This window comes from Terrapene carolina, unplaced genomic scaffold (genome assembly GCF_002925995.2).
Source record: "Terrapene carolina triunguis isolate 2854851 unplaced genomic scaffold, T_m_triunguis-2.0 Scaffold131, whole genome shotgun sequence".
NCBI lineage: Eukaryota > Metazoa > Chordata > Testudines > Emydidae > Terrapene > Terrapene triunguis.
This window is the reverse complement of record NW_020664482.1, coordinates 29,205,692-29,229,887: the sequence shown is the minus strand read 5'-3', so window position 1 is coordinate 29,229,887 and position 24,196 is coordinate 29,205,692. Positions and strand designations below refer to the sequence as shown.

Genomic DNA, 24,196 nt, shown 5'->3' with positions numbered 1-24,196 from the left:
TTTCCCCTGCTACACTCCCCAAAGCATTTCTTGGCTCCACAAACCCCACATGGGGTGGAGCAGCATACAGCCTGGTACTCATTTTGCCCAGAATTCAGACCTAAATATAGAGTAAACTGGAGCATGGGTTGTCCACCACCAGCTAATATTTTTAAGGGTGATAAACTTTGCCTAAACTAGGTATTAACCTGTTTTTAAACAGCACTTCATTGAAACATGTCTGCTAACATGTTTTTTAAACAGTTTTTTCCTACTTTAGACAAGGACTATGGGACTGGTCCTATAAGGTGCTGCCCCCTTTGTTTAGCTCTCACCAGATATGTCTACACTGCTATTAAAAACCCGCAACTGGCCTGTGCCAGTTGACTCAGATTCACGGGGCTCGGGCTTAGGGGCTGTTTATAATTGCAGTGTAGATGTTGGGGCTCAGGCTGGCTCAAGGAAACTGCAAGGTGAGAGGGTCCCAGAGCTCAGGCTGCAGCCCAAGCCCAAATGTCTACGCCACAATTAAATAGCCCCTTACCCTGCGAGCCTGAATCAGCTGGCACAGGCCAGCTGTGGGTGTCTAATTGCAGTGTAGACATACCCACCAGGTGCTTAAACTTCTAGGTGAGTACACACTGACTGTTTATAACTTAGACATGAGACGGACATTTTATTGTTTTTCAAATAATTTTCATAAACCAACATTTGTACAATTATACAAAGTTTAAATCCGTTTAGATTTTTTGAATTATTGGTTGATAGATTTTCAGATTTATGTAAGCTGATAGCCCTGCAATTCCTTTAGATTTATGTAGTTAAAATTCATTTTTATTGCTTAGAAAATGTAAGGTTAAGTAGCTAAACTTTTCTGAATTTGCTTGCACCTGTGACTCAAATGCTATGCTGTAAAGGGTTATCTTAAATTCATCTCCTGGTGAGAGACTGGTGATAAATTCAATTTAAGACATTTATAAAGACAACATTTTATCATAACCTTGGGAAGACTAATAATATATTACTATATTAAAGTAATAATCCTAACTGGGCCTAACTCTTCACTTAGTTTTGATATTGTCTCTATTATTTTAAACACAGTAGAGTTTGCAAATTTCCACTAATGAACAAGAAAAGTTCATTGGAAGTACTGAATTTTATGAATTAGAAAGTAAGCAAATTAGATAGAAAACAAGTCACATGCATCAAAACCCATCATGTTTGTATATTTGACAATAGTTTATTTCCAATTATTTATGACAATTTGGGATAGGAGAATTAATTCTGCTTAGTTTTTATTCAAACTTGAACATAAATTGATTAGTTTATATTCCCCATGCTGTGAAAAAAAAGGGTGAAGAAAGAACCAGAGATTTAAAAAATTTGGTGAAAGAACACTGAAAAATGAGGCTGAGAATGAAATAGGGTAAAATAAATGCAATGAGACTACGATAGTGAGAGACAAAATTTTATGAAAAAATAGATACTGAGTATTCATCACATACACTGCGGATACCAGTTATACGAGCATTATATTTGGGGTGCTCATTCCACCCTTATACATAGCACAGGCTCTCTCTAGGCAAAAACAGTTATTTTAATTGCATCACATTTGGGGTCAAAAAACTAGATCCCAATCCTCAGGTCTGGTGGAACTATGGTTGATACAGGACTCAAGGATACCCTGCAGCAACTGAGAGCTGGGTTTAGCCCTGAGCACCACTCAGAACATCCTCAGGGCTGCTTTAAATTATGCTGACTGGTAACAGCCCTCCAGTAGCAGTTCTGCTGGTCAAGGATTGTCAGAGCAGAGAGTATTCCAGCCACACTCCCTACTGCTTCCAATTTGCTCCCTACCAAAGTTGCCAAGAGAGGTGGTACAGAGCTGCTATGCTGTTTTCATGCCACCTGGGGACTCTCCTGGCTGTTCAAGCCCACAATCCATCCCCTGAGGTGGGACAGAGCAGGGCAAGGATCTAGCTGTGAGACAAAAAAAAATGTTTCACACACTAGTTTCATCATCAGTTCTCAAACCAAAATGTCTTTAGTGTGGTTCAAAAACCTCAAACTCCATGAGGCTTGGCCATCTCTAATGACAATATCTGATAGTAAACTAGTAAATGTTCTGCAGTACATTTTGTAATGGTAATGAAATCTGATTAATATGAGACCTTATTACAGGTCAATATTATTAATTCTTTGCAGAGAAGGTGGAAGAATATTGCTGGATTTTGAGTGTGCATTATAGGATGTGCAGATTAGCAATGTGCAAATTAGAGAGATACTATTGTATCTTTGAATCTACATCAATATTCACTCTGTTTCTTGATGTTTTCCAATAAGAACTTGAAAGGGGACCTTGAATACTTTTTTATTTACATTCCCTCTTCCCCCCCCCCAGCCCACCCTGTGCCCTTCATTGCTGTCCTTGTGACATCTTTCTAAAACCAGAAAAAAAGGATGCTATTAAAAATGCCTTTGCTACAGTATGTGTTAGCACCATTACAGGAAATAATTGCTGCTTGGGATTTCTAGCCAGTCAATTAACCCCCAATTCGCACCTCAAGTAGCAGAGCAGGCGCACAGTAGATAAAGGGTAGGGGTTCAAGCCTCAGTTAGGATGATATTTTTCCCTAATAATTTAATATTTTGGTCAGTTAAGTCCCTTAACTCTGAATTAACTGTTACAGGAATTGTAGGAGCAACTTCTCATTCAAAGGTTAGTTATGGTGTATTGTTGCTGGGCCTGAGTACTAAACTTATTCTCACTCAAATATTTTCAAAACTGCAGGTCAATTCTATTTAAAGGGGGGGGGGAACATTCTCTCTTGGAACAGGAAAAGAAAACGTCTTTCTACCATACTTACTAAACCACAGGATACTTCTACATCTGCTGTAACTTCTGTGCCAAAGACAAGGTTACAGTTATGCAACAGATCTATTAGAAGTAAGTTAACTACTCCACCACGCACTCATATCACTTGTCATATTAAGAAGGATTTCAGCATAGATCTTTAAAAGACTAAACTCATTTCCATCCTACTTAGCTTGTTTCACATATTGCTAGGCATAGCAGCTTAGAATATTAGCTTGCTTTCCATCTGCTAGTCACCTAGACACTATCCGTTTGTGAAGTACTTTCTTGGTACTCATTTTCGGAGAATAAAGTCCTGGATTGCCTCATGGGAAGCAAAGGACATATGCTGATGCTCTGCAGCTACTGAGTTGCTGCAGAGATGAATTTTTCTTGGACAGCATTCTGTTGAGTAGATTCTGGAATCATATAAAACAGCCACTTGCAAAAAAAAAAGTAAAATGGTGAGTTCCTCGGCCAAATCAGTGATCTTTCTTCAACTAATTATTTTTTTCTTGCTCAGAATGAAAACAGTCTGTCTTTGAAAAAAATCTATCATTAAAAAAGAAAAGTATTGCAAAGTTTTTGAAACAACTATAACAGATGTCATAGTAGTTGAAAGTACAATTAGAAAGCACAACGCCGCAGAAATAAAACTTCAAACAAAAGCAGAAAGAGCTCTTTGTGCACATCAATAATTTAGAATGATTTAAGAACTGTTTTATAGATGCAAGTAGAGCTCTTTCTGTCCATATATAATACACTTTCAATAAATTGAATGTGGTCTTTATAGGCAAACAAAAAGGGATACAGTCCTTTTAAATTATTTTTAGGATAATTGTTTCCTCAGCAAACATCATTATTTATCAGTTTTGAAAAGAAGCCAACTGCCAACAGTTGAAATGCACAAATTTTGGCACACAATATAGAAAATGGTAATCTCTCCCCTTTTCAAAAACAGTTTTGCATCTATTTTACACATTTGTCAAGTTCTTATCTCAAAGCCCATGTAGTGATACACAGTTCTATCAGAAATCATTATACTCCATTTCTAATCATTTCCCCATAGCTAATTTGGTAACATAGAAAAAGAAACTTTCATTGCTACCAGGTGTAGTTACCTCCTTGGCTGCTTATGTAACACTATAAGGACTCCAGGGATTTGGGTGGAAAAGGTTTAATCTTTGTTTTTCTCTTCTTTGTATTTATATTTGTCTCTTCGATTCATTGTATCTCTTTAATCTTTTTTCTGAGACAACGAAGCTCATGACAGTGGTATATATGCTCTAGTTTTTACTTATTTGGGTTAAAGATCTCTCTCTCTCTCTGTCTGAGAATCAGGTTCATGGGTTAGATACATACAATAGCCAGATTATCCCTTTTTTGTTGTGAAGGATGCAGGAGAAAGATGAAGTGGAGGGAATCCCCGAAAAGATCCCCTCAAATTGTCCTTACTCCATCATTTCAGGGTGGGGGGCGGAGAACAGGAACAGCCCATAAATGCCTGCCCCAAGCCTGACACAGCCTCAGGGATTTATACACATGGAGAATCCATAGAAGGCCAGTTGTTTATTTTGTTTTTAAACAAATTATATTATTGACCCTAGGTGCCCATTCTTTGTGGCAGAAGTGTGCATTCAGGAGGGATTTGGATGGTAGGGAGGATAATTTGTGCAGAAAAGCGTTCCAAGTGGAAAACAGCAGTGCGGGAAGTGATGTGAAGTAGTAGTGGGGTATTTAAGTAGGCTTCAGGCAGTAGAGAAGTAAGAAATGGGAAGAGAGTGACAGGCAGATATAAAGAGCCTTGTGGGTGAAGATGAAAAACTGGTCCTCCAACAGCTTTCACTTATCCATGTAAAAATCTGGAGTAATTCCATTTAAGTCAATGAACTTTTGAGTGAGTGGAGTCAGACCCCAGATCTTCAGAGTTTTGGAACTTTCCAGAGATTAAAACCGGCAACACATGGGATGCCTCTGAGCCAGGGAAATATTGATGTAAGCAATCTGGATAGCGCAGCCAACCAAAGCTAAGCAGAAAGAGCAACATATCTGAAATAATACCCCAGTGTGATATCTCCAAAGGTAACAGGCTTGTTGATGGCTGTGGAAAATTAGATAGGGGACAAAGTCAATAAAGGAAGTTGACAGAGATCAAGGAGCCTGCTGAAGGTTGGAGAGAGAAAGTTATGCAAATCAAATCTCTGAAACTTTAGATGTTTGCCCAGCACTACAATTTGTTAGCCCATACATCCACATAGTCAGAACTCACTGGTCAAAACACTAAGGAAACAACATATACATATATTAATACACTTTAGACTGCACACTTATAGTGTCATAATATTTTTCAGATGTTGGAAGGAATCTATCATCTACTTTTTGTGTGTGATAATGCACATAAGTTGCATATATACACACACACACAGTAACTGAAGCCTGATTTATATGATTGTTGACATATACTATAATGGCAGTAAATATTACAGAACATTATTCTTTATTGCACAGGAAAAATAACTTGTATATTATAGGTAAGTACTTATTAACACTACAAGAAAATGTGCCCCAACTAATTCTTTGATTAGATTTCAATATATTGTATTGTTCAGAGACAGGCTAGTAATAAATATTCTTGTAAAAATAAAAATGCCTTTTACTAGCTCACTTTATTAACATTGAATAGTTTTATCTTCTACCAAAGGTTTTTGTACTGATTCCCATCATGTAAGTCCCACCCACTGCTCTTCCACATATTTATTACTAACTTTGTTTTAATTTTATGACAGTATTTTGTTTTCTATAAAACATGTAAATTTGTGGAAAACACAAAGAAAATGCACTCCTTCTAAAAAAGTAATTTTTCATTTCTCCTTTGCATTTCAATCCCTTTCTGTCTGTAACGCCTAAAGCTACATGACAACAATATCAAAAGTCAAACAGCAACTGGCATCCTTTACTCTGTACATTTCCTTCACTCTTTTGCCTGGATGGCACAAAGGAGAAAACCAGCAACACTGTGATCACTCTCCTCCTTTAAAAATTAATAATAATAATAAATAAATAAATAATAATAATAATTCTGGTTTAACACTTTTGCCAGCATCCTGATTGTCTGCATTCAAAATTATTCTTTTAAAAATAGCTCTAGTGAACTGTCTTTGTCTTTGAAAATGCCTTCTCCAATCCCCAGCCATACATATCTAGGGATTTCCAGCAAATTCACATGAGCTGATTCTAGATATCATAATTTTGCAAAGAAATACAGGTGAAACCTAAAATAGACAGGTGCAAAACCAGAAGAAAGGTTTTATAGTTTGGAAACAATATCTTGAAATGCACCTGGAAGCAGAGTTTTATTCATTAAACTACACACTGTATTCTTCAGGAAAGTCCATTATTTCAATTAGAAAAAAAAATCTGCTTTAGAAACCTACGTAGAATTAACTAGAACAGAAAAAGGAGAAAATAAACTAAGTGGTGTTTTCAAAACAACATACAGAGAACAAGCTTGATAAAAGGACCATGTTAAGGATTAACATACTTGAATAATAATTCACTAGTTTTCAGTTTCTATATCTTTTTCATGGCCAAAAAGATTAGATGTTGATGTGTCTTTTCATTCTGATACTCCTTCTCCACTTGTCAATTTTCTCAGACATATAGACTGATTCGTGTGAGTATGTTTCTAAAGACAAACTTTGGAGACAGGAAAAATATACACAAACTGATTCTCACTATCATGAGGGCTATTAGCAATCTGTCACAATGGAGTGAAATTTTCCAAAGTGTGTAAGTGATTTAGGAACCCAATTCCCATTTTCAAAAGTGAGTTAGATACATAGGCGCCTAAGTCTCATTGAAAGCAATGAGGTGCTTTTGAAAATGTTACTGCTAGTCTAACAATGCTTAAATTTCCTGTCTTTCATATTCCATTTCATTGTAACTTGTCAGATCACACCACTCTCATGTACAGCCTGTTGGTGTAATCTGACAAATTTACACCAACAGCAGGTTTTTTTGGGGGGTATAACTAATTCATTGTAGAGTTTGGGAAGGTATTGGAGAAGGAGCAGAATATGGGGGAATGAACCAGTTTGGAAAAGGCTTCTCAACCATTTTGCATATTTTTTCCCCAAACATTTTTAGGGGAGAGATTACTTTGAGAGGGAGATACTCTAACACAAAACTGAAAGGACATTAAATTGGATCTGACCAGGATCACAAAAAGACAAAATAAAAAATGTAGGGTTTCCTCTTCTCATCCCTGTATGTTTGTTTTAATGATTCCTTCCTAATACTCATTATTTTATGTACCATTCATAATATACATCTTGTTCATTTGCTGGCTTCCAAGCTGTCGCACCCACACGTCTACTTCACAAGTAATACTAAGCTAAAGTATTACAGTAGTAAGAATCCAGAAAAGAATACCAGATATAAACCACCTTATACAGTGCTGAATTTACAGAAGACTGCAGGGGGAGGCTTTGTGAAGAGATAATTCAAAGCAGGTGCTTTTTGTTCTTGTACTTTTAAATATGCATTTTTAGACCAAAAATTGCCCTAAAAGCATATTTGTACATTGCACCTATTCTATTCTTCCAGGTAAAGGACACACTATTTCAAATATGTTTACATGGACTAATATTAAAATGTTACTAATAAAACTGCCCATCACCAGAAAGAAAAATGGCTACAATGAACAGGTACTTAGTACAGTAAGACAGTAGTGAAGCCCCCTGCCCACTACCCCAACATGAAACCTAATTTCCTTGAAATCGTAACCTGAGCTGGCTATAGTCTGGACCTCCCTATGTTCTGCAGCCCCAGTGGTTTTTGAGGTCAGTGTACAGGTCACATCAGCTCTGCTAACAAGATATCATGCATCCTAATAGATGTAACCCAATGCAATGCCTGAAATATAATGAAGAGCACACTTATTCTAGATTCATGCCTTCCTATCAATTTCAAGCATAGATAACTACCAATCAGAGGTTTGTTCACTTTTTTAAATATCAGCAGAAGTGTTTACTACTTTCTATGCCAGGAAATTATATCCTAGTAGGGTAGGAAAACAAATATTTTGGAGGTGCAAGTAAAGGTTTGTGTTCCCAAACCTCTAGTCATCAACAGGAAACAGATCTGTGGGCCTTGATACTACAGCAATGGATACTTTACAAATAAGATGGGGGAAGAGAGAGAGGGATCATGTTTACAAGGTGCTTATTCTGCTCTTATGTAAGATGTGACATAGGCCCTAAAGGAGGGGCGGGGAGGGGTCTCTTAAAAATACTCAAAGGGCTATTATTAAAGGAGAGAGAGAGAAAATGTGCTCACTTCAACTGCCTTGGCTGGCTAGAGAAAGAAACTGGGGGCTCTTTACAGAGCTGCATTCAAAGAAATTGTGAGGGGGAATGGAATACTCAACTGAACCTTGCCGGGGTAGGGAGGCAGGGGGAAAGGGAAGTGGCAGGACCAGGGATGGGGAAACACTATCCCAACATGTGTCCAGGGAAGGAAGGTATTTGTACCACTCTCTTGGACTGGTCAGTTTGGTCAGTTATCATGTTTATTCAACACGTGGTCTCTCCTCTGTGACTGGAAATGGACAGGCCACCAAGACTCATTATATATTAGTTACTAAACACATCAGACAGGAAAAATTTTCATTCCTCCAGCCCTTTTCTGGGTTCAGAACAGATACCTCAAAAAGTTCCAGATCCCATTAACAACACCGTGAGTCATCTAGTCACCATTTCTATATGATATATAACTGATATGAATGTGTTGTCAGAATCTGCACTTTTAAAATAAAAATATACTGCCAATTATAATGTGTTAATCAAGATTTTAGTGAAGTTTAATTGGGACATTCGCACCTATCTATGAGTATCATGAAAGACTTCATAGTTAATCTAACTCAGAACATAACCATTAAGTAAATAATAATAATAATTAAGTAATTTTTCCCAAATGTCTGCAGTACCTGGGATAATCTCAAAGAAATCTATGGCAGTTGCACTTTTTTAACCCTATGTTAGGTTTGCAATGGTTATTGCAAACGTAACATAGGGCCATTGCAAACCTAACATAGGGTTAAAAAAGTGCAACTGCCATAGATTTCTTTGAGATTATCCCAGGTACTGCAGACATTTGGGAAAAATTACTTAATTATTATTATTATTTACTTAATTAATATTGTTCTTTTACCTTGACCTCAAATCAGATGCAATGAAAACTACCAAAAATTTCTTTGCTGATAGCATACAACTTCCTTAGAAGCAGAAATTGCTAGCTCCTAAAAAAGTTTTCCAATGAAGAATGATGTTTGACCTCAGCCTTCATTGTCCTTCCTGACATCAGCAGTTTTTCCAATAAAATGTGCTGTTAGGGGAAGCCAAACTTTCGAAAAGGGATGGTCTAATCCAGATCAGATCAACTCATATTGATGAATACATCATATCAGAAACTAAACCTTCTCAGAATGCATGCCTGAGCAGCATGTGCATGCCCACACACACACTTTCTTCGAAGGGACAAAACTCTACACAATTTTGAAGATACAGTAATGGAGACAATAAGAAAATTCTCTGCCAAATCTAGCATCAGCCCTTGAAGCCAAATCGAAAGCATGCTTAGTAAAAATGTATATAGAACTCCAGGTTGCAGCTCTGCAAATTTCAGTAACCAGGATTTGCTTAAAGCAAGCAAAAGACACTGACAAAGCGTTGGTGGAACAAGACTGTACCATTGTAAATACAGGAATTTCTGCTAATGTGTAATATTGAACAATACATTTTTTAATCTATCTAGAAACAGTCTGGGAAGACACAGTATAACCCAGGGTGATTCTTAGCATAAAACATAAATAATCTAGATGAATATCTGAAAACTTTTAGATCTATTTAAGTAATATGTGAGAGCTCCTCTTGCACCACAGAATGTAAAACCAATTTCCCCTCATTAGAGTCTTTGGAAAAAAAAATACTAGCATATTAATTGTCTGATTGAAGTGAAATTCAGAAACCACTTTTGGGAAAACCTGCGATCAGATCTAAGAACCATCTTATCTTTACAAAAAGATATAAATGGTGGATCAGCCATCAATACATTTAATTCACTCACCCATCTGGCTGATGTTATGGCAATAATGAATGCCTTAAGAGAGAAATATACAGAGAACTCTCTGCCAAGGGTTCAAAAGGTGGCTTCATGAGTGTAGGTAAGGCCAAATTAAGATCCCAAGGGAGTACAGGATTTCTTAAAGGAGGATACACATTAGACAGCCCCTTCTTAACTGTATTACGCACATACAGCAATCTACAATCAACCAAAATATGGAATTGATATAGCTGCCAAATGAACTTTCAAATGAGAGTTAGATAACCGCTCTGTTTTTAAGTGCATTAAATGTTCCAAACCACAAGATATGGAAGCTGAGACAGAAGAATCAGATTTTCCCTGTATCCAAGCCCCGAATCTGGACCATTTCAAATAACAACACTTTCTGGTAGAGAGCTTTCTAGAATTAGGCACTACAGTTTGCACTGACAAGGAATGTGACTGTTCCTTCTCAGATGGAGTCGACAGAGTCTGCCAAAGGGTATGTCTTCACTACTGGCCAGATCGGTGGGCAGCAATCGATCCAGCGGGGATCGATTTATTGTGTCTAGTCTAGACGCGATAAATCAATCCCGAGCGCGCTCCCATCGACTCCTGTACTCCAGCTCAGCAAGAGGCACAGGCAAAGTCGACGGGGGAGTGGCAGCAGTCAACTCACCGTAGTGAAGACACCGCAGTAAGTAGATCTAAGTACGTCGACTTCAGCTACATTATTCACATAGCTGAAGTTGCGTAACTTAGATCGATTTTCCCCCCCAGTGTAGACCACACCTAAGAGTAGACAGAGTCGAAGTCTGATTGCCCAAGCCATCAGGATCCAGATGAAGTATCCTGTTACTGAGGCAGAAGGTCTTGAGACAGAGGAAGACATGGAAGATGCAGATGGACAGTTGAAACAGAATTGTCCACCACTGCTGACACAGCCACGCTGGAGCAATCAGAATTATCCTTGCCCTGTTCTGACACATCTTCCTTACCAACTTCTGGATTATTGGAAAGGGAGGAAAGCATAGAGAAGGCCTCTTCCCCAGTGCAGAATGAAAGCACTCAAGATGGATTGACTGTCCCTTCCCACTCTTGAGTGGAAACGGCATCACCTCGTAGCAAATAGGTCCACATCTGGCTGACCCCAACTGGAAAAGATGCCCTGATTCAACTGATCCTTCAGGACCATTCATGCATCTGACAGTTGTCCCTGTTGAGATGATCTATAACCACATTGTTTTCTCCTGCTAAATTCAGGACCACTGGATAAATGTCCTGGAGAATATACCAGTCCCATAATCTGATTGCCAATATGTTGACATAATGCATAGCAGATGTATTGTCCATTAGTACTTGAGGGAAGGAGGAATGATCTGAGGGCCAGACTAATAGCGCTTAACTCCAACACACTGATGTACAAGCCTCTCTCCTGAGAAGTCCAGTGATCTCAAACTGTAAGATGACTCAGATGTGTTTCCATTGACACATCGGAAGTTACTCCTCACTGATGGTGAAGGGGGACTGAACTGGACATCTCTGAGAACATATGGTCTAATTAACTACCATGTCAATGAATCCAAAATATTTCAAGGCATGCTGACTAACATCTGTAAATTGTCCATATTTGGTCTGTAGACATGAGACATCTAATGCTGCATTGGCCTCATTCTGAGACCTGCAAACAGAGTCACATAAGTAGCAGCTGTCATGACACCCATGAGATCCAGAAAGAAAATTACATTCTGAGTTTGATGTATTTGAATGTTTAAAACATATTGAACAATTTAAAAAAAATCTGTCATCTGGTAGAAAAGGCTTTCCCTGCTACCAAGTCCCATATGGAGCCTATGAATAAAATTCTCTGAGTTCAAACAGAGGTTTACTTTCTCACATTCATAAGTAATCCCGGGTCTAAAAAAAGTTGTAAAAGCAATGTGGTTTAACAGATCCGTGTGAGCAACGGCCTTAAACAGCCGGTCATCAAAATGTGAGCCACTACCCCAGAAAGGCACTTCATAAAAACTCTTGGTGCTTTGGACAGGCCAAATGGAAGCACCTTGTAATGGAAATGGCATCGCATCACCACAGAATGAAAATACTTCTGATGACTGTGTCAAATAGAGATATGAAAATATCCATCCTTTAAATCGGAAGTCACAAACCATTCCCTAGCTGAAAGCAAAGGGATTATGGAGGCCAGAGTGAACATGAAACAAACTTTCAAATGTTCAGGTTTCTTAAATCTAAAATTGGAGGAACTGCCCCCTCCTTTTTCTACACCAGAAAGTATCTAAAGCTTCCTCGGGTGCCCAGATACCTTCTTGTCAGCCCCTATCAGAAGCAACTTTTGCACTTCTAAATGTAGAATAGCTTCATAGAAGGTTCCCTGAAAAGGCCAGGTTAGGGAGAAATTAAAGAGCATAGTTTCTTGAACTTAATGACATAGCCCTTCTCTATAACTCCTAGAACCCATTTGTCCAGTGTAAGAAGCCTCATTTGTTGATAAAAATGGGCTAACCAGCCTCAAAACAGAAGAAGGGAAGGGGCTTTGCTGACTGGTTCTTAATTCTTGATCCTCATATCAACTCTGAGGCTTGCTGTTCAACCAAGATGAAAGGGAGAGAGCTTAGATTTAAACCTTGATTTAAAAGACTTCTCTCTGTGTTGGCTTTGGAAAGATGCAACCTGCTGTGCTGTTGTAGACATCTTTTGATTTGATGAAAAATAAGCTGAGGAAAATGGCAGATAATGCTGTCTCTGATAAGAGAAGAAAAGAGCAGAAGGTCTTCTAGAAGAAATCAAGCCCAAAGAGCAGGACATCCATCTTGTGTCCTTCACCTTTTTCAGCCACTCATCCATCTTTTCACTGAAAAGACTATCCTCTTCAAAGGATAGATCCTCCACTTTAATTCTAGTACAGTAGAACCTCAGAGTTATGAACACCAAAGTTATAAACTGACCAGGCAATCACACATCTCATTTGGAACCAGAAGTATACAATCAGGCAGCAGCAGAGACAAAAATAAAAGTGCAAATACAGTATAGTACTGTGTTAAATATAAACTACTAAAAATATAAAGGGAAAGTAGCATTTTTCTTCTTCATAGAAAAGTTTAAAGCTGTATGAAGTCAATGTTCAGTTGTAAACTTTTGAAAGAACAACTATAATGTTTTGTTCAGAGTTACGAACATTTCAGAGTTACGAACAACCTCCATTCCCGAGGTGTTTGTAACTCTGAGGCTCTACTGTATCCAAAGCAAAAGAAGAGGACTGTCTCCTCAGAATAACTACAGAAGTCAATGCTCTAGCAGAACAGTCTGAGGCATCAAATGGAGCCCTGAAAGCGTGCTTTGCCACATTTTGGCCTTCCATTATAATCACATCTGCCATTCTCCTTTTGTCTTCCTGCAAATCCTGCACAAACAGTACCATGTTTTCCCACAGGTGGAATTGATAGTGGACCATAACTGCTTGGTAATTTGCCACCTTAATACCATGACAGGAAGAAGAGAATACCTTTCTCGCTAGGGAATCAATCCTTTTCCCTTCTCTGTCAGCTGGAGTGGAAAGTGCTTGTCCAGACCTTAATCTACTACTGGCTGCAGCCACAGCCAATGAATTAGGTATAGGGTGTATGCGAAAATATGAAAACCCTGCCAAGGGTATCTATTATAATTTGTCTGCCCTTTCGAAAATAGGCTGGCAAGAGGTAGGGTTGGAGCAAGCAATCTTAGTGGGCTGCAGCCGACCACTGAGAATTGGTAATGACATCCTACTCTTGGAGGTAGTTCCAAGAATGTTGGACACCGAATGGGAGGTTCCCCCCACAGGTACTGAAGGGAAGTTCAATGTGGATGCCATGCAATCCACCAGGGCATGAAACTGCAGAGCATCCGCAGAAGGGGAAGAGTCAGAAGCTCATCTGGTGACAAATCATCGTCTGTGTTCAAAAAAAGATGTCATCTTCTTCCTCAGACGGAGTATGTGGCACCCCTGTCTGGTAGAAGTGGATCTGAGGTTTTCTCCCCTGCCAGATCCTTTACAGATGAAACATCAGGAGGACAATTGAAAAATTTCCACTGTGGCCTCCAATAAGGCCAACGAGCCAGGACTGCCTCTCTCCCCAGCAACTGGTATTTGGGAACATACCTGCAGGAAGAGGGCCAAAAGGCAGCATGAAATAAGGGGAAACAGGTCTCTTTATTCTTCCTCTATCCTACTCTGGCAATAGATCCTGTCTCAGATCCATGATGGACTGCACCAGAACCAGCAATAGACCCGGAAGATGTAGAGAAATAAATGGAGAGAAAGCTCTTTATTGAGACCCTGTAGGAATCTTAGGAGGCGGAAGAGATACAGATAGATCCAGAGAAAAATTAATAATCTCCCATCTCCTTTTTTCCGGTGAAGATGATGCAGCCCTTAAAGCTTGTCTCTTCCTTGAGATCATCTGTTTCTTACTCAAATCTGAGGAATGCTTGGAAGCAGAATGGCGTACATCAGTCACCAAAGTAAAAGTCCTCCTCTGATCCAAAGATGGACCTGGAATCTGAACAGGGGTCAAAGCTCTATCTGAACACCTGGATGGCACAGGATCTGGTGAAATGAAACCCCATGACTTTCTTTTAACCCTAATATATTATTTCTTTCAACTGTCATGAAATGACCTAAGAGTCTGTAGTGTGCATGGTGAGAGATATCAAAAGGAACATGAATTTATTTTTAATTTGGGAGTCTTCAATATTTCTCAAGAGGAACATTCACAAGAAATAAAAATTAAATATTTCTTGTTTCACAGAATGTCTTGAACATGTTGTGAAATACTGGTATGTTGACAACACAGCCAGTGAGTGAATTAAGATATACCCATCATGAAAATTTTGAATAGGTGTTGACATACACTGTGCACTTTCTGTATTTCACACACACTGTGTATTTCAGCTTCATGCCCTTTAGTTCTTTTCTTATTCCTTGTAGACTCCATCTGGATGCTTTCAGTTTAATTGTTGGAAAAGTTCTGTCTCAAGAGAGCACATCCTCCATATAGCATGGTGCCAGTTGCTGTTTCAGGTGGTCTGCACCTGTTTGTACTCTTCTCCTCACACTTAAATAACCTACTCCTCCTTTGGCAATGATTAATTCAAACTGTATAAAAGTCTGTTGTCATCTAATGAAATGTGTTAAACAAAACAGCTAATTTTTCAGTTGCCTCAAGCTTCCAGTCAACTGTAAATATTTCTGTCACTTTCAGTAGAACTTCTATAGATACCTCAGCTGACAGAAAAGATGCAAAATCCCCAGTTCCCTTTGAATAATATGGGAAGAGTTTTTTTCAAAAGAAAAAAAGAAAAAGGAAAGTAATAGATACCAGATTCACAGCTCTGGAGACCAAAACATATCCCACAGGGCTTTGCCTAAGTGCCTAGAGAGTGCTAGAGAGCAGTTTCCAGAATTGGGCAACTAATTCAGAGCAAATAATTTTTTCAACAAATGTAGTCTCTTTTTCAGCTCCAAGTATAACCATGAGCTTGTCAAACTATCCCCTGATTCCATTATTCACATTTACACAACAACTTTTTCTTGCAAGATTTTTACTTTGTTGTTCAGTTGTGAATAGTTCACCGAGAATATCTGATTCTTGATATTCCAAATTTGTGCTGTGATGGTTAGTTGTGACTGGCCAAAAGATACAGTATTGTTTCTGTTTAACTCAGTCAGGAAAAAGCTGAGGCTTTGAACCTCTCAGGGTAAGGGAACAGTTTTGACAAAGGTAGGGAACAGGACTAGGGTACTAAATAAAATTTTAAAACTTTTCTAGGAAAGCACAGGAATCTTTGCTAGAAAAAATAGGCTACTGTGTGATTTATTGGTTGGCTTTATTATCTGGGTGGGATTTTTAAAAGTGCTTATCATTGACCTAAATGTACCCCAATGACTTCATTAGGAGCAGAGGTAGGCTTTGGCTTTTAATAAACTTACCCTGGGTGTAAGTTTAAATTAATTTTTCTCTTCATATAGTCACAAACAATAACTGCAAGCTCATGCATGATCCTAGTTGCGAAGGTAATGGCCAAATATTCTTGTCTAGCTTATTTAATTGTCTCAGTGATAGGGTTCTGGGGAAGAGTTTGGGAAGCCTATTCTCTGCTGGGTTGAGCACTGACCTGTGCCACACAAAAGATACCATCTCCATTTGAGCTCAAAGTTCACTTTAATATCTGCAAATATTTGTGGAAAATTTTTGTGAGAAATTTGCCCAGCTCAACTAGTTTCCTTTGCAAGAGCCCACCAAATAATTTCAAATAAACTACAAAACAACCCTTAAATATGGTTTTCAGCCACATGTAATATACTGGCTAGTATGTATAACCACAACAGTCATCCACCAAAGGGAACTTCAGAACTGTTCAATTCGAGGATTAAAAGCCCCTCTATAATTGAGAGTTTATGCTGTTTCTCCTTCAGCAAGCTAAAAGTTATGCACACGCTTAAATACCCTGAAGAATCAGGAACTATATGCCAGCAGCCGCAGTTTTATTACTCGCTACTGACCCTACTAAATGTGAATTGCCAGCATGAAGGTGAAAATCTCCGTAACCTATCACTAATCCTCTGTGCCATCTGGTGTCCTGACACCTCTGTGGTATTTTTATTAACATAAAATGATAATCTGGAACGTATATTATACAGATCTGTATATACAGATTGCCATATCATAACAACAACTGCGCTACATGTATTTTAAAGCTATTTTTCTCTTAAAGACTAACTCAATCAAAATTATTTTGATTAAAGCATATATTTTGTCTGTTTCTGACATCATTCTATACGATGGGAGAAGAAAATGCCTGAAAGTTGCTTATTTTAAAGTGTATTACAGCATTCTCTGATAACAACTAGGATAAACTCTTACTGTTTCTTGTGCTGAGATTTTACATTAGTAACTCCAGCAGCTGAATTTTAGTTAGTTAATTTTCATTTTGTTACTCCCCTAATTGTGTCAGAATGCTCAAATTTGTATAAGTTATAAAAAGGTGTATGTCACAAAAAAATATGTTCTATACATGTCTTCAATAATAATTTCTTCATTGTCTGAAAATTTCCAAGTTACAGCAAAGCTGGCATTTTATGGCGTGTACAGCTATAAATCATTTTTAAATCATGATGATATTACTCAAAACAGATGTGAAAACATATGTTTGCCACGGTTGTATAAAGTGCTTACTTGTCATACTTAATAAATGTTGATACTTTTATTTAACTACATTCCTTCCTAATCTTTTCTCTGGTAAATATATTTTGCTTTGCTAAAGGCAGTGGCAGTGTTTGAAAAATGAAGCTCACTGTTTATACAAATGATATCTGTAGTATTTACTGAGCAGTTCAACATATATCACCCTCTTCTATTACTGCCACACCCATATGTGCTAAAACTATGATCTCATAGAGAGGTGTGACATGCTGCTCTCAAATATGTCGGTACAAATTACTGTGTAACTTCTAAAATCAGCTAATTTGCAGATGCACAAATTCTGCAGTTCATTTTTCATGTTATGTGGCAATGTGCTGTCTGTGTGCAAGAATCTAGCCTTTGGGAATAAAGTTCATGTTAAGGATGAGATACTTTAAGTGAGGAATAATATTGTGACATTTACATAGCACACGAGAAAGGCCTAGGCTAGAAAGTTTAGGGGCTTTCAAAAGCCAATCATCATGGGGCAACCATTGGATCACTATAGCTAAAGTAAAATAGAAACCTCCACTCAAGGGAGATTTTACCAGGAGCTGTAAAATAAACATGGAGACCAGTCACCATGCTAGATGTGAATTAAGTTTGGAATTATTTGGATATACAGTATTGCCAACATTCATAATTTTATCCTGAATCTCATGATGTTTAGTATTTTTCATAAAGTCCCAGCTCCTGGAGTCATGGGATTACAGGAGGGTTTTAACTTTTTTTAAAAGAAGTTTCTATACCTCATGGTTTCAGAGAAAAGCTTGAAAATGTGATCCAAGTGCACCATAAAGGCTGAAAAATGAAAAGGCAAATCAAAATAACTTATCACCCCTTTTAAAAAAAATCGTATAATTTTTGAGCCAAACTCAGGAATTTTGGGGAGGGCCTGATTCAAGATTTTTGAATGGGATGGGTAGACAGTAGTGATCTGGAATTTGTGTTTGCACCAATCTCTAAACAGCAATTTCATCCTAAACATCCTTCAAGCACTTGTATAAGATATATGTGTATATATGTGGCACTCAGTGGGTGAAACAAAGCAACACTACATAAAAATGTAGGACAAGAAATGAAGATTACTATATAAATTGAAACTTCATGGGAAGTTGGCTAGGACATTGGTGTTCATACCCCTGTTCATGTAAAAAGTTAAAAGGGATATTAAATGACTACAGAAAGTCTGGATTTGAGTTTAAGTTCTTAAAATGAATTTTATATGGGATTTGGGTTTTTGGGTTGACTTTTTTGTAGTTCATTAAATTATACAGGATGTGCTCTGCCTTGAGTGACAGACAACTGCTATCAGTCAAATATATGATTTGCATCTTGGAGCCTCATAGGGCATATTGCATTGTTTCACTGAAAAATGACTAAACATGTGGCAGGAAACCATGCATGCTTCAACAAAATTAAAATCAACCACACTTACAGGTTCAGACTAAAATACTCATCTACGTAATTACTGAAGTAAAGACAGGTTTCAGAGTCACAGCCGTGTTAGTCTGTATCCGCAAAAAGAAGAGGAGTACTTATGGCACCTTAGAGACTAACAAATTTATTTGAGCATAAGCTTCATTGGCTACAGCCCACTTCATTGGATGCATGGAATGGAACATATAGTGAGGAGATATATATACATACAAAGAACATGAAAAGGTGGGAGTTCTTAGTTGGTAGGGGAACTCCTGCTGAGGTGAGTCAGGGGGTGGAGTGGCGCTCCCTCCACGGACCCCGCCGTGCAGAGCTGGCTCGAGCCCCACTGGCCCATCCAAAATAGAAGTCAAACTACATCTATGCCCAAGGGTTGCTACCCGACCCCACCCCCTGGCCCGGAGCCCTGAGTCCCCCCTGTCCTGCTGGGCCCTGGAGTTAAAAAGGCTGAGAACCCCTGGTGTAACTACTATTTAGCTCCTGGTGTTGGTTTGTTCAACACTGCCTACACAAATGCAAACTGTTAGGGGAAACAACGGTGAAGGACTTAAGCATAAGGGCCCAGGGGGCATATGAACTCAAGGTATTCCATGAACTCATTACAAGTTCTCAAATGAACTCAATAGGGCCCATCATTTGGTTCCTTGAGAAAGAACTGAGAAACATCAGAAAATGGGTGAGGAGGAGGAAAGGGCAGTGACCACTAGAGACACAGATCAGTAAAGGTAAGAACATGCATTCTCTCCCCCAGGGGAGAAGAGGTCAGGAGTCTAAAGAACCTCTTATCCCTGCCTGCCCTGACCCAGCACTGCTCCCAGAAGTAGCCCACAGGCCCCTGCGTAAGACTGAAAGCTGCAGAAGCCTCAACTCTTTGTTGACATTAGCAGCAGGGGGACCTAGTTAACATTTGCCAACAATGTCGCCCCCAACTTGAGCAACTGAGTTGACTGGTATGACTTTTTGCAGAAAACAAACATACTGCCTAAAAAGCATTCACAGAAATTAAATTCACATGCACAAGTATTAACACTAAAGGTGCTTCCACACTCACCCAGTAAAGGAACAGAAACAGTACCAAGTAGCTAACCAAATATTTGTAGAGAATTATTCATAATCAATTAATAAAATTTAAAAGATTTGCCAAATATTTCTCCAATAATGAATAAATACAAAGAAATACAGATCTTATTGTTTATACTTCCTAAGCAGAAATACGGCTAAATTCATTGGATACCTTATTCATTGCAAATTATGTGTTCAGCTCTATAAATATAACATGTTATGCCACTGGATATATAGAATGTGGGCAATGCAGGTAAAGTGCATTATTAATTTCCTTACACATGCAATATAAAAAACAATAAATGATTCTACCTTTCTCCTTTTGGAGTTTTTTTAGATTGGTCCCAGTATCTTGATCGAGTTCTCCTTCTCTGGTGTTGGTCAGCATAGCTAAAAAAATCAGAGTGCACAGCTCTGTAACACTGCCAGTGAAAAAAATTGCCAAAATACAGAATGAAAATATTAAATGACATTTTTTTCTGCCGATATTCTGGCAATTTTGCATTCTTATACAGCGAGTTCTTAAGTGGTGGGCCATTTTTTGTCATCTACTAAATTCCAAATCTTCAACATTTACAGCAAAGTATTAACATAAACAGCAAAAGCAAATTTGCTTAAGTTGATTACACAAAGACACCAGAACAGAAGAAAAATTACCACTGGGATGAGTGCAATTTCCTATAAAATGCTCAAATTAACTAATTACAAAAGTGCTTCATAGAAATCATTTTGGGGAAAGAAACATGTTTAATAGATGAGAGGATTTAAAGAATCAGTAATTATCTATAATGCAGCTAGCTTAAGAAAGAAATACAGACAGATAGATGGTTAGCAACCCAAATTGATGGATGACAACTAAAAGACAATCCTTTCTGATGTTGAGAGAGCAATTCTTTACTTACCACCTGGAAAATCAGTGAGACATGTTAAGTTTATGATTTCAGAATGCTTACTTTCTTTGTTCTTATTTGATTAAAACATTACCTTCTCCACAATTAACTGATTATAGAATTTGAAATCACTCCAGATCAGGAGAATTGCTAAGAACTTTATGTTAATTCTTTAGAAAGTGTTTAACTGGAAATAGAAAAAGTTAAAAAATATTTATATAACCTTCTAAAACCAGCACAATATGGGCAAACATCACTATTAGACATAGAACAATATTTTGGTTCAGCATAAATTTAGGTTCTGCCTCAAAGATTTTTTTTATTTTGGCAACAATACCGTAGTTAATAATACCTAACACTCCTGGAGCACAAAGGATCTCCAAGTGTATTATTATTAATATAACAATGGCATCAAAAGGCCACAGTCTGGATCAAGGTCTCATTGTGCTGGATGCTGTACAAACAGATGAAGAGACATTGCCTGCACTGGAGAGTTTTACAAGCATGAATTAATTGTCGACAATATGTAAAACGAGGAAATATTATCCTATTTTGCAAATAAGGAAACTGACATTCACAGGGATTCAGTGATTTGCCCAAGGTCAAACAGGCTGTCTGTGGGAGAGCCTGATCTTATGTGTCCCAGAACTGTGTTTCATCCACAAGGCCATCCTTCATCTAAATAATGCACAGACCCTAATGCCTATGGTGAAAATAAAAAACTCTTATGACAATGGAAAAAAGTGTGGGATTTCCTTTATTATAGTCATGATATCATTTGCTGAGCTAAATACAACAAATGTACATTTAGAAGGACGCCATGAGACGTGTATGTTATATCATAGTAGGGGCAATATACTGTGACACTGAGTTGATGTGTCACACAAATCACATGATATGTACTCATCTGATTGGTCAGGCTTTCTGCAGTAATGAGCAAGTATGAGAAGAACAGGCAGCTTTATATCCTGTATTCTAATGTCTCTCTAATTTATTTGAATGATAAATGACTGCTTCACAGAGTCAGTTTTAAAACTAACACTGTCAATTTTCCTTTAGTGAAGTATTTTTCACAGCACACTTTTCAAATCCACAGAATAGTTGTCTGAGTGAGGGGAGGCTGGGAATAATAAAGTACCAACCAATTCTATCTGGTGTGTTGTCTAGTTGGGATGGAGAGCTGGACACACTACTGCTCTGATGTGAAGAAGCATGACTCCCAGGCCTCTGACTATCTTCCAGAGATGGAGCAGGAGAAGGGCTGTCTTGAATCCTCTCCTTAAAACAAAAAACAAAATAATGGCTGTTAAACTGGGCAGTTTGTTTTCATTTACTTTATGTACGCAGTGTTGTTGTAGTCATGTTAGCTTCAGAATATTAGAGAGACAAGGTGGGTGAGGAAATATCTTTTATTGGAGAGTTTGTCTCTCTCACCAACAGGAGTTAGTTCAATAAAAGATATTGCTTCATCCACCTTGTCTCTTTAATGTACTTAAGTCTTATCTAAAATAGCAAATCTCCTTTTGAAGGTAAATTAATTCAGCTCCTTTGTGAACTCACATTCAAAGACCCAGTACAGTCTTGCATACATATAATATCTGGGCACCATGTAACCACATAGGTATGACACCCTTATCAGCATGACATAGCAGCTACTGTGCGGCTTGCTTTTTTTTTAAGCTATTCAATTACTTGGGGTACTTTTTATTTTGTTACATTTTCATCCATATTAATACAAAAATGCATATTCCTCCTCAGTACATTACTATTTTTATCTGTATCTATAAATGATACAGAAGAGTCAAATTTCAAATACCAAATTCAGATTAAATTGGCAATTTCAGATTCATATAAATACAAATACTAAACAATTGCAAATTCATAAAAACAATCATTGGTCTGCCTGAATAACTTTCATTCGTCCCCATTAAAGCTATATCAGCCAGATTTCCAAAGCCATGCATGCAAAAGTGCACAACATCTCAGTGTAAAGACAAAATTTCTCTAAAACTCTAAAAACGTGCTCTAAAACTCACAGGAGGAATCAAATTGCCTTGAATATTGGTGTGCCACATCAGGAGTTGGGGTTGACTTTCTGATGCAAATTTGTTGTCACCTGGCCAAAGGGTTCCCAAAAGAACCTCCCTCCCCCGCAAAGACCTGCTTTTAATTTTCAAAGGGCTCTAAAATTCACATGTATCTGGAGATTGTCCTGAAAATAAAGAGTTATGGTAAGACTAATTTAACACTGCACATTCTGGTTTTTCAGAGGTTTAAGTGTAATAGATCAGAGGATTTGCCAGCTCTAGGCAACATTAGCTCTGCATTAACATTTTTTAGAAGTAAATATAAGACTGTGCTTGCAAAACCTAACATATGCATGTGCATGTTTGCACACACAACTTTTAAAATGTGGCTCCCAGTTCAAATATACCTGATACCTTGGGTAGAGAAAAAGGAGTAAAACAAAAAATTGCAAAATTTTCCAAAATTTTACCCATAATGAAATTCTCGCACTTTGTCCACCTGTAATAACAACGTTATATGCATTGTTTTTTCCTAGAGCTTTCACAATTATAGCTGAAACACACATTTTCATCATTTATCCCCTCCCACCTACTCCCACATCCTATAACCAATGAAAATCCACTAAAAAGCACGTATTACAGGCTGAGACTGTACTTCTTCTGGGCCTTTTTCTCTGTGGCTCCTTCCATGAGGTAGACTGCCTATAACACTTCAAAGGTAGTATTGAAGGGAGAGTCCCTGGCAGTATGGTTGCAATGGAGCCATGCTATGAGGAAGATGGATAGGATTAGGGAGCTCCTGAATTTGTGGACAGTCCTGGCCTCTGGCAGCTCCCCGATATCCCTGTGTTCCGGGAGCTGAATTCTTTGCCTCTTCTGCGAGAAGGACAAATTCCCCACCACTCCACAGTATAATCTGGGGAAGCTCCCTTCTGACCATGTGCTAAGGAGCTCAACAGTGATTGAATTCTCCCCCCCCCCCCCCCGAGGTTGGGGTAGAGAACATGACAAATCAATAAAATACCTTTAGAAGCAGATCTGTAGATTCGAAAAGTCTCTCCATTACTAATGATTAACTTAATAATTTCTGTTCATTATCTACTGCTGTAACTCATTAATACCAATGAAAGTCTGGTTAGTGTGTTAAAAATACGCTGTTACCCATTAAAACCACATCTCCAAAATACACTCAACTTTATATTTAGGGATACATTGTAGCATGATGCACAGGGAATTAAAGTAACAGAGGGTCCTGTGGCACCTTTAAGACTAACAGAAGTATTGGGAGCATAAGCTTTCGTGGGTAAGAACCTCACTTCTTCAGATGCAAGTGAGTTCAGATGCAAGGGAATTAAAGAGCATCTCCTCTTAACAATAATGGGTGGTGTTTGTCTATTCCAGTCACACCACACTGAAAATGTAGCCTTGAATGTGTTTTTAATAGGATAGTTATTATACATTAAATAACAACTGAGCTTCGGAATCATGTAACAGATGCATATCTATTACATAGCTGTTAATTCTCAATGGATATGTTTTCACTAATTATCTGTTATTTAATGAACATACAATAACTAATAAAACCTAAAGAGAGACTTTTAATTG

General features: G+C 38.0%; 1 protein-coding gene across 2 annotated transcripts in view; it reads right to left on the bottom strand.

Annotated features, from left to right (window-relative positions):
* The window catches only part of DACH2 (dachshund family transcription factor 2), a 486,020-nt gene that overhangs the window by 52,020 nt on the left and 409,804 nt on the right, over positions 1–24,196 (bottom strand). For both annotated transcript variants that reach the window (XM_024195110.2, XM_024195111.2), the window contains 2 exons: positions 21,707–21,842; positions 19,987–20,064 (listed from right to left, as the gene is read on the bottom strand). In XM_024195110.2, the coding sequence (XP_024050878.2) occupies positions 19,987–20,064; positions 21,707–21,842 (214 nt within the window). The remainder of the gene's footprint in view (positions 1–19,986; positions 20,065–21,706; positions 21,843–24,196) is intronic.